We start from the raw sequence: 12,274 nt of genomic DNA on the forward strand, positions 1-12,274 counted from the left end.
TTCAGCCTGTAACCCAGAAATCTGAAATAAAGCTCAACTCTAAAGTTTTCAGGCTGTAAAATGATGGTTTCTTCAATCAGAGGATGAAGCTTTTCTTCAGGATTTTAGATCAAATCTTTTTATTTCCTTCTTTCTGAAGGTAAAATCTAAAACTGAGTAAAGATAACTGTTTGATCTGCTCCAGCTTCTCCTGTGGTGAGCATGGAAACACTTTCTGCAGCAGCTCAGAGACTTTCAGATCTTGTTTGGATGATTTTCTCTGTTCTTCCTGCAGAACGGTTCTGGTTCTGTTGGATCTGTGGCTCATCATGCAGCTCTGCTCTGCTGAGGTCGGAACATAGATTTTAATCCTGTTTAGGGACTGTGGGGGTTAAAACCTTCACCTGCAGCTCCTCGTGAAGTCCACTGTGGGCGTTGAAGAAGGAAAAGAGATTTTCTCTTTTCATCATAAATTCAAACATGAATCATTTAATTTTTTTCTCGTTTCCTGGACATTTCAGACGGACCAGAACCAGAAGCTGCTCTATAGAACCTGGATCCTCAGATTGTCTCCCTGTTACATAAATAACTTTAATACCTGAGAAAGACGACATCTGACATCCAAGCAGACAGGCAGAGAGAGAGAAAATAATTTTAGATGTGTTGAATTTTAAAGTTGGAGTTAAAATGAGGAATTATAAAATGATTCATGCATCAAACAGGGATTACTAGATTTAGTCAACTAAGTTTAAAAGCAGAAGTTTAACAAGTTATCTGGATCCTTTGGTTCAGTTTCTAGCTTTAAAACATCCATTAGAACCAAAGATCAGCAGGTCGTGTCTCACTTGATTCCCACTAAAAATCTCTGAGTGGAAATGAAAAGCTGGACTGTCAGTGTGGTTCAGTCAGAGCAGCTTTAGAGAACATTCATCTGACGGAAACGTGAGAATCTTAGAGGAACATTTCTCTGTTCATTTGTTCTGAAACATTTGTTTTATGGATGTTTCATGTGGTTTCCAGCCTTCATTCTGTCTCCATCAGGATAGGGGACCAGCAGGTGGCACTGCTGAGCAGCTTCAGCTTTCTATGGAGCCACATTAGCAGAACCTTAAATGGATCCAAACTGTTAGGCCAGATCCAGGCAGCCTTCGTGTTCTCTACATGATCTGGGATGAACAGAAAAGCTCGGAGCACATTGTTGGAAACTGTGGCACAAAGAATGGAGTGAATCATTTCTTCATGGGCAGGTATGTACCTAGGATGAAACATCTGATACAATTTGGCTAAATAGTTTTAGTGCCAGCAAATAAAAAAATAAGCTGAGCCAGCAGTTTATGTCCGTAAACATGAAATGCCGCTACAGCCATGGAGAAACCTTTCGGAAGAGCTTCTCTGGTTTTCTAAACACAATACAGTGAGTTATTAATATGAACAGAAATATTGAGTCAAACATCCAGGAAGATGCTCACATGCATCTGTGAGAAAAGTTCCCACGCAGCGTCGTCTATGAAATGCAGATGAATGTTTTTGTCCTGACATCTTTTCAGCAGCTCACTGATGACAGATTCTGGATCTGCAAGCCTGCTTCAAGAAGAAAAAACTGATAAATACATGAGAAATATGATACAAACAGAGAATTCAGCATTTCTGGAAAGCATCTGAGGGTTTTCCATCTCTAACCACAGGTAATGACTTCTGCCCAGATTAATGAACGCACCTTTCTCCAAGAGTTCAACAACATTAATGGCATTTCATGGCGGCAGCAGCTTCAGATACACCAGTTATGTCACGTTTGCTTTGCTGGTTCTGGATCAGAGTAAATTTGCAGCTTTGAAGTTGCTACAGTCCTGATCAATGGAGAAAACAGAGGTTGTCAGTCAAGCTATTATAACTGGAACAAAATCCAGATTATGTCAAAGAAAACCATGATCCCAACACTGAACATCTTTGAATGCAGGAATCAGTTTGTTCTCTATCAGAAACATCATTTGGACGCAATGAGGACTAATGACAGCAGAAATATGACAATATATTTTCTCTCTTCAGTTGGTCTGGAGCCATCAGGATGAGACAGCAGATCTTCTTCTCCACCTTCATCATCCTCACAAACATGCTGCTACCAGCAAGGCCTCTGACACACTTCTTCTTCTTCTTTATGTTTTTTTCTGGCGGTTGGCACGCAACGAAACGGTGCATTACCGCCACCAACTGGTTTGGAGTGTGGATCAGAATGACTTATTTATACTACCTAAAATAAATTAAACCAAACTACCAAAACCAAACAAACACCCCAAAAAATATATATAAAAAAAATTAAATCCTATCAATTAAATTACTTAATCTAAGATAATGAAACATAATCCCATAACACTCATCTCTTGAATTACTTCTAAGCATTTCTATTAAATCAAATTTTATTCTTTTCCTTTTTAAATTTTTAACCATTTCCCTTCTTTCTTCTTCACATTTCTTACAGTATATCATAATATGCTCAACTGTTTCTTGTTCCCCACAATACTCACATCTTTCAGTGTTATGCTTCCCTATTTTGAATAATGTTCCATTTAATCCTGTGTGCCCAAATCTAAGTCTTGATATGATTGTTTCTTCCCTTCTGCTCCTCCCTGCACAACTCATTTCTCCCACTCTCCTCTGAATCATGTACAGCCACCGTCCTTTCCTCTCTTCCTCCCATTGCTTTTGCCACCTTTCCTTCATCTTCTGTTTAATAATGCTCTTTACTTCCATCTTACTAACTTTAATTGAGATATCTATGTTTTCTCTAATTGTAGCCTCCTTTGCAACCTTATCTGCCATTTCATTTCCTTTTATTCCCATATGTGCTGGTACCCACAAAAATATAACTGTAATTCCCATCATTTGAATTCTGAACAATGTTTGCTTGATTTCTATTAAAATATCTGGTCTACTATCTGAATGACTTCTCTGTAAACTGATTAATGATGAAGATGAATCTGAACAAATTATTACTCTGAGAGGTCTTATTTCCTCTACCCATTGTACTGCCAACAGAATTGCTACCATTTCTCCTGTGTATACTGATATGTTATCACTGATCCTCTTTCCTATTGTAATTTTAAACTCTGGAACAATAACTGATACTCCTATCTTATTAACTAAACTTTTTGATGCATCTGTGTATATCTGAATGAAACTATAATAACTGTTAATATATTTCTGTATTGTATCTGAATTCAAAATAAACTCCCTATCATTGTTTTTCTTTTTTAATAATTTAAAATCTACTTTTGTTTCAGGTACTATCCAAGGTGGAACTGCTGGCAGTGGTACTGTTGGACTGAAAACTAAATCAACTAATTCTTACTCAGTTGCTTTTTGTTTAACTGTCCATCCAAAGCTATTTCTCTCCCTTTTCTCCATTTCCCAACAAGACTTTAAAGTGCTTTGTGCTGGATGATTATCACTATGACTTTTTAAATTAGCCCAATAATTCAGAGACAACTGAGTTCTTCTCAGCTCTAATGGCATTTCTCCCATTTCCACCTGGAGTGCTGCTGTTGGAGTTGTTTTAAATGCCCCTGTACATAATCTCAAAGCCTGAAACTGGATGTTGTCTAACTTTTTTAAAGATGAACTCGATGCAGATCCATACACCACACAACCATAATCCAGTACTGACCTAATTAATCCGCAGTAAATGGCCTTCAATGCTTTTCTATCAGCCCCCCAATCACTTCCCACCAAACATCTCATAACATTTAACACCTTCCTACATTTGTCCTGTATTTTCTGTATATGTACACTCCATGTTATCCCCTCATCAAACCATAACCCCAAAAACTTAAAGTGCTTTACTCTTTCTAATTCTTGATTATACATTTTTAGTTTTATCTCTGTACTAATTCTTTTCTTTGTAAAAAACATTGTTGTTGTCTTATCTACTGAGAATTTGAAACCCCATTGTTGACCACTGTTCTATTTCTGTTTTTGCATCCTGTAGCTTTTTAATAATAAATTTCAAATTTTTTTCCCCTCTTCCAAATTGCCCCATCATCCGCAAAAAGAGAAAACCCCATCCCATTCCCTATTTCCTTGAAAACATCATTAATTAATATAGAGAATAATAAAGGACTCACTATGCTCCCTTGTGGTGTTCCGTTCTCTACAGTATATTTTCTTGAGTAATTTTTCCCTATTCTAACTTGTATTGATCTCCCTTGTAAAAAATCCTTAATCCATCTATATATTCGCCCTTTGATACCTAATTGACACAGTCTAATTAACAATCCTTCTCTCCACATCATATCATACGCCTTCTCTATGTCAAAGAAGACAGCCACCACACTTTCTTTGTTAACCTGTGCTTTTCTAATTTCATGTTCTAAACATACAGCTGGATCCATTGTATTTCTCCCTTTCCTAAAACCACTTTGGTATTTAGCTATATATCCTTTCTTTTCCATATAATATGTTAGCCTTTCATTTATCATTTTCTCCATTATCTTACATATGTTAGATGTTAAAGCAATTGGTCTATAATTTCCTGGATTAGTACAATCTTTTCCTGGTTTGCGTATTGGCACCACCACAGCCTCCTTCCAGCTCTGTGGCAGTTTCCCATCCTCCCATACTTTATTATATAATTCTAATAATACTTCCTTTGATTTTTCATTGAGTTGATTTATCATTACATAACAAATCTGATCCTTTCCTGGTGCTGACATCTTAGATTTCTGGATAGCACGTTTTAGTTCTGTCATTGTAAAAGGTTTGTTTAGTAAATCATTATCATTTTCTTCTTGTTGTAAATCTTCATTCTCCCTTACGGTTTTTTCTCTCCCTCTTTTTCCTTCTTCACTAATATTATCTGAGCTGTGAATTTTTACAAAAGTTTTAGCCAGCATCTCTGCCTTGTCCTCATCTCTCACTGCTATTATTTGTCCATCTTTTAAAACTGGGTATCCATACTCTCGTTTTATACCATTCATTCTTTTTATCATACCCCAAACTTTACCAATCTCTGTCTCTCTTCCTACTGAACAACAAAACTTCCTCCTGTATTCTTTCTTTGCACTTTTTATAATTCTCCTTACATTTGCTTGAGATTTTTTATAATTAATAAAATTCTCAAAACAATGATTTCTTTTTACCAATTTAAAAGCTTTATTTCGAGATTTTATCGCTTTTTCACATTCCTTTGTCCACCATGGAACAATCTTATTTTTACGCTTTCCTTCCTTCTTTTTTATTGACTTTTCTGCAGCCTGTAGAATAACTTTACAAATTAAAATATTTGAATTTTCAACATCTTCATTTCTATCATTTTTTTCAATTTCTTGTTCGCTAATACATCTAAATTTATCCCAGTCAGCACTACTAAATGACCATTTCTGCAATCCTACTGTTTCATATTCTTCTACATTCAATCCTACTACTGTTATGATTGAATAATGGTTACTTCCTATTGTTGTTCCTCTGACTACTTCCCATGTACAAATGCCTGCTAATGAATCTGAAACTAATGTGAGATCTAGTGCTGTTTCTGTACCCGTTCTGATATTTAATCTTGTTCCTCTTCCATCATTTAAACACACTAAATTTGTCATATCCATCACCTCCTCAATCACCATCCCATTAGCATCATTACTGTTACCCCATAATGAGCTATGTGCATTAAAATCCCCACACCAAATCACCTTCCCTACTAACTGTACCACCAGTTCCTGTCAGTACCTGGTTCTTTTCTCGACACCTATATAACATTGTCAGTTTCCACTCTTCATTTTTGTCCTTGTACTGTCTTCACTGCTTCTGCATAACTTATGTTGTTAACTGTTTTAACCTGTTGTATTTTCACAGCCCTTTTCCTAACTTCACATCCTCCATACGTTACCCTGTGTTGGCCACCACAATTGCAACATTTATCCTGCACCTTTTCCTTACAATCCTCCACCCTATGCTCATCTCCACATTTAGGACATCTCTGTTTTCCTTTGCAAGCCACTGCTATATGTCCATATCTCTGGCATTTGTAGCATCGTAATGGTGGGGGGATGTATGGCCTAACTGGAAAAATCATGCATCCTATTTTCACTTTTTCTGGTAACACTGACTCCTGAAACTCCAGAAGAAGCGACAAGCTCTCAACTCTTTCATCATTTACTGTTCTCATAAGTCTTTTAATTCTGCTCACCTCACCTCCATTTATACTGCGTTTAAGTTTGTCCAAGTCTTCCTCCACTGGTATCCCTGTTATCACCCCCCTTGTGACTTTACTGTCACCCACAATCTTTCTCTCACTAATTATTTTCTTACACACACTTTCAACTTCCCACGCTTTGTTTTTCTGTTCCTCCGTTTTGCACACTATAAACAGGCTTCCATCTCTCAAAATCCTCGCCATTTCCACAACTCCAAGCTTCTTTTTTAACTCCCTGGATACTGCTATAGGGCTTAAACTGATATGCTCATCTTTCCTAAATTTCAGGATGATTTTAACTTCCTTTTTCCCAGCCTTTTTCCGCACAAACCCACTACCTTCATCAGAACTGCTCTCTTCCAAACTCCTTTTACTTCCTTGACTCGTCATCCACCCTCCTTCTGCTCTATTCACCCCAATTCCTCCTCTCCTATTAGCCACTGGAGTCCAGTCGCCATAATCCATTTCCCCATCTTCCTCTACTTCCTGAGAAGCCATTCTGACCCATTCACAAACCAGCTTATGCCAACCGCCGATGAGCTGTCCTCCTCCCTGCCCGTAGCTCTGCGGCGTCTCCTGGTTTCACGTAGTGCCGACCACCTTTTGCGTTCACAACTCCCAGCCCAAGACTGGATTGCTCCCTCTGACACACTTCTTTCAGAGCTCCTTTTTCTCACGAGGCCAAAGTTGGCATCCATTGTCACCATTATGGTGCCATCAGTCTGAAACAGAAACAGCAACAATCATTAAAATTGTACAAAAATAAAATACACTTATTTACATGTACATTTGATAAATGTAATATTATGAAAATGTTCTATTTTATCTGTCACTCATCCAAAAAGTGAAACTCATAGATTTGTTACACAGAGTGAAATATTTCAAGCCTTCATTTCTTGTCATTTCTACAATTCTGGTTCACACAGAATGAAAATCCAAAGTTCAGTTCCATAAAATCAGAATATTGTAAAAGCGTTAAATAGTGAAAACTCCTGGTGTCCCACCCTAATCAGCTAATTAACTCCAAACACCTGCAGAGGTTTCCTGAGCCTCTAAATGTCTCAGTCTGGGCACACGTTCTCATTGTTGTCACACAGTAATGTTCACCTGGAGCCGTCTAATCATCAACAGAAGTCCAAAAGTAACTCACAAAAATAATCTTTCTGAAATGGAAACTGTGTAACAAAGTGTAGAGCTCAGGAATATGAAGGTGCTCCGTTTTCCTCAGAAAGAAGTGGAAAGGTGTTTCTCTGTGTTCAACAGCGGTAAAGTGAGTTATAGAAATAAATGGCTTCTCTCTGAATGTGGCTGTTCACCTGTCATTGTTATCCATGTCATTTATTGAGAATCATCAATAAAAGCTTCTAACACTGGAGATGGTGAGGAAAAAAAAAAAACATTCAGTGGGTCTTCAGCTGGACGGCTGCTACCCTACATGATTTATTGTGATTTAAAGAGTGTGAGCAGAAATATTTTACTTTTTAGTGATTTTTTCCCTTTATTAGGACCAAAACTGTGAAGAAACTACTTTTAGAAATAATCTTTTGTGGTAAAAACCAACACAGTAAATTTAACTGGTGAGTTTTTCTGCCGACTGGTGTGACTTGACTGTGCAGTGAAGCTAACTGAAAATAAATGAAGATTTTTAAGCTGTTAAATGTGGCTGAAACCTTTACCAAAAAGAGCAGAAATGAAGCGAATGTTGCGGCTTCAGCTGCTCCTCTGGATGTCACAGACTCAGCGCCCCAACCTGGAAATCTCAGTCCTCCTTCTCACCAGCATCACACAAATTGATCACAGAAATCAGGGTTAGGAGTTAAGCTGTGGGTTAGGATTTAACCTGTGTGTGACGGCTGAGCTCTTTTCTTCCTTTTATTACCGTAGTGTGTTAGAAATCAGCTTTGTGGGCATACCTCTATTTTGTTGGACGCTGGGGCCCAATCTTTGCGCCCCTGCGCACAAAGAAAAGGAACGCTAATCACACAAAACAGAGCGAGTTTTTGCGGGGTAGTGAACTGAGGAATCTTGGGTGGCATTTTAGCATACCGTAGTTAACAGGTTTAAAATTGTTTATTTATGAGATACGACCCAAGGTGGAGTCGATCCGGCAACCTTGATTTTATATGCCACTTTTCAGCTCCTCCGTCGGTTAATATAGTCCCTCATAGGAGTTAATAGTTATGGTTTATTGTGTATAACATATAGCAAGGGCAGTTAAACTCAAATTATGTCAAACGCCCCTTTTTAAATAAGTAATAATATGAATAGAGGTATATGTAAATAAAATCAAAATAATTTAATAAACAGAGCCATAATTTTTGTTTGACAATAAACATCTATATAATAATGTAAACTTATTTTGACTGTTTGAGCCTAGTACCACTTTTTAGTAGTGTAACTGCATTTATGTTAGCTTTTGATATTTAAATTGCAGCAGTCATAAAATCACCCAGTGGACATCAAAGTTGCTGTGATGAGCAGCCACCTGCCCTGACACCCCTGTGACCCTCAGCAGGAGCCCAGACAAGCTGCTGTGATTGACAGTGGCCCTGGCAAAAACATTTCACACCACAGTGAAAGGCGATTAAAAGCCATGGGAAAGCAACACAACTAATCAGAATCTGTGAACAGCATTTATTCACAAAAACAAAATGCAAGACACAACACACTTCCACTTATAAACAATATAATATAAATACTGTTATATTATAGAGATAATATAATAACTAATATAGTAATATAGATCAAAAGTAAGCCCACCAGCTGGGCAGGTGATTGGCTGAGCGCCGCCTGAGGGCGCACGGCGATTGGCTGGAGTGGGTTTACTTTTGGGCTTACTTTGCTCGTAGTGTTTTCCCACAGTGCCTAAAAACAGCCATTATCAAACCACTGCTGAAAAAAAAACAATTAAGACAAACTACTACTCCAGAACTACAGGCCCATCTCAAATCTCCCCTTTTTCAGTAGATTATTGAAAAAGCTATGTTTCAACAATTAAGCACCTTAACTACTTTACTTAAGAAACCATCTCTTGATCAAGATGAGTTAGTAAATTGCAGACCTATATCTAATCTTCTTTTCTTATCTAAAATTTTTGAGAAGGTAGTTGCTAATCAACTTTGTAAACATTTACAAAGTAATGACCTACTTGAGGAGTTTCAGTCAGGCTTCAGAGCTCATCATAGCACTGAAACAGCTCTGGTGAAGGTCACTAATGATATTCTCATTCTCAGATAATGGACTTGTGTCTGTACTTGTCCTGTTAGATCTCAGTGCTGCATTTGATACAGTTGATCACAATATTCTCCTACAAAGACTTGAACATACTGTAGGGATTAAGGGGAAAGCATTAGGCTGGTTTAAATCTTATCTGTCGGACAGATTCCAGTTTGTTCATGTTAATAATAAATCTTCAAACTCTAGGGTCACTTGTGGAGTACCACAGGGTTCAGTCCTTGGACCAATTCTCTTTACTATATATATTCTTCCGATGGGCAAAATTATCAGACAACATGGGATTAATTTCCACTGTTATGGCTGATGACACTCAGCTATATTTATCCATAAATCCTGATGAATCCAATCAATTACTTCGACTGCAGTCATGTCTTGATGACATCAAAAGCTGGATGACTTTAAATTTCCTGCATTTAAGTTCTGACAAGACAGAAGTTGTAATCTAATTTCTTGATGACCAGAGTCCTCAAGAAATAAACTTCTTAATCAATCACTTGATCTGGATGGCATTAACTTGGCCTCTGGTAATAAAGTAAAAAATCTTGGTGATATTTTTGACCAAGACATGTCATTTAAATCCCATTTTAAACAGGTTTCCAGAGTTTCCTTTTTTCACCTCCGGAATATTGCCAAAATTAGAAACATTCTGTCCAGGGGTGACGCTGAAAAACTAGTCCATGCATTTGTTACTTCAAGGCTGGACTATTGTAATTCCTTACTATCAGGAAGTCCACAAAATGCAGTTCAAAGTCTTCAGCTGATCCAAAATGCTGCAGCAAGAGTTCTGATGAAAATCAACAAAAGGGATCATATTTCTCCAATTTTGGATTCCCTTCATTGGCTTCCTGTTAAATCAAGAATAGAATTTAAAATTCTTCTTCTAACGTATAAAGCCCTTAATATCAGATCATTTATCCATCATTTATCAGAGCTCTGATTACCCCGTATGTTCCTAACAGAGCACTTCGCTAGCAAATTGCAGGTCTGCAGGTGGTTCCTAGAGTCTCTAAAACCAGAATGGGAGGCAGATCCTTTAGCTATCAGGCTCCTCTCCTGTGGAACCAACTCCCAGTTTTGGTCTGTGAGGCAGACACCCCGTCTACTTTTGAGATTAATCTTAAAACTTTCCTTTTTGACAAAGCTTTTAGTCAGAGTGGCTCATGTTACCCTGGGCTACCTCTATAGTTATGCTGCTATAGGCTTAGGCTGCTTGAGGAACACCTCACTAGGGAGGCGTTCAGGAGGCATCCTAACCAGATGCCCGAGCCACCTTCGCTGGCTCCTCTCGACGTGGAGGAGCAGCAGCTGTACTCTGAGTCCTCCCCAGATGACAGAGCTCCTCACCCTATCTCTAAGGGAGAGCCCAGACACACTACGGAGAAAACTCATTTGGGCTGCTTGTATCCGGGATCTCGTTCTTTCGGTCACGACCCAAAGCTCGTGACCATAGATGAGGGTAGGAACGTAGATCGACCGGTAAATCAAGAGCTTGGCCTTTCGCCCTCTTCACCACAACGGATCGGTACAGCACCCGCTTCACAGCAGACGCAACACCAATCCGCCTGTCGATCTCCCACTCCATCTTCCCCTCATTCGTGAACAAGACCCCAAGATACTTGAACTCCTCCACTAGGGGCAGCATATCCTCCCCAACCTGGAGAAGGCACTCTACACTTTTCAAGATCATGGTCTTGGATTTGGAGGCACTGATTCTCATCCGGCCGCTTCGGACTCGGCTGCGAACCGCTCCAGTGAGAGCTGTAGATCATTGGCGCTATATAAATAAAATTTAATTGAACTGAATTTAATTTAAAGGACTTTTAGTGTCAGTAGGTAACTTTACATCAGAGACAACAAAAATCACATGTGGGGTTCCCCAAGGGTCCATCCTGGGTTCCTCCTGTTCAATATCTACATGGTCCCTCTAGCTCAGATCATAAAAACATCATCAGCTAACATCACTATGCAGACGAAACACAGCTCTACATCACCATGCCACCAGGTGACTATGAACCAGTTCAATCTCTGAGGAAATAGAAGAAATCAATGCATGGATGAGACAAAATGTTGAGGCTTTGTTCTAGAAATATGAAATAAAGCTTTTTTTAACTTTAAGCAAACCTCTTTTTGTTTATGATTGCTGCTGTTCAGCTTCAGCTTCCAGTAGGAAGAGTTAAAATGATTGGAAAGAAGTGTTACAGGGATACAAATATGGATGGCTTTATGGTCAGATATGCTGCAACCCCTTATTTTCTTCAGAGATGAGCCAGTAGTCAATGCTTGATTGACTTGATGTGGATTTATTAGACCAAGTCTTTTTAAAATGGATGATTTTCTTTCCAGATGTCACTTAGACCAGATGTATCAATGAAAAGGTTTAGGTAATTATCATGAGAGCTGCTTGGGAACCATCATTAAGATTACTCAGGACCATATAAAAGTCTCCTCCAACAATAACATAAGACTTTGGATATTTAGATAAATAATGTAATAAGCGCTCCTCCATTTTGTCTATAAAGACATAATTCTCCTTACGTTTATTAAATTACCAAGATGTACATATGGTTTGTTGTCACACACTGACCTTCTAGAGCACATTCTGAAATTACAACATTTCCATTAAAAACGTTTTTTGAGAATACATACACCAGTTGAGAGCTCTGAAAGTGGGACATCTAAGCATCTGCTCCCCACTGCGACCTCCAGAAGTTGGTTTCCAGTGAAGCGGAACGGGAAAGCCAGCGCTGAAGTCTGTTGACAAGAAACGGGTATCTGTCCCTTTAAGAATTCCTCTCCCCGTTCGGCTTTGCTTTGCTGCTATTGGACAGCCACCTGTTGTTAGCGAGCGCTCTCTTTTGTGATTGGCTTAGAATGACG

At 38.6% G+C, this 12,274-nt stretch overlaps 1 protein-coding gene across 1 annotated transcript; it reads right to left on the minus strand.

Annotated features, from left to right (window-relative positions):
- Positions 1–5,725: 5,725 nt before the first annotated feature.
- LOC118558667 lies at positions 5,726–12,084 on the minus strand. The gene is made up of 2 exons (XM_036129166.1): positions 12,044–12,084; positions 5,726–6,882 (listed from the first exon to the last, which is right to left on the minus strand). The coding sequence occupies exon 2, from the start codon at positions 6,656–6,658 to the stop codon at positions 5,741–5,743; it is 918 nt and encodes a 305-aa protein (XP_035985059.1). The 5' UTR covers positions 6,659–6,882; positions 12,044–12,084; the 3' UTR covers positions 5,726–5,740.
- Between the last annotated feature and the right edge of the window lie 190 nt (positions 12,085–12,274).

The sequence above is a fragment of the Fundulus heteroclitus genome, unplaced genomic scaffold (genome assembly GCF_011125445.2).
Source record: "Fundulus heteroclitus isolate FHET01 unplaced genomic scaffold, MU-UCD_Fhet_4.1 scaffold_143, whole genome shotgun sequence".
NCBI lineage: Eukaryota > Metazoa > Chordata > Actinopteri > Cyprinodontiformes > Fundulidae > Fundulus > Fundulus heteroclitus.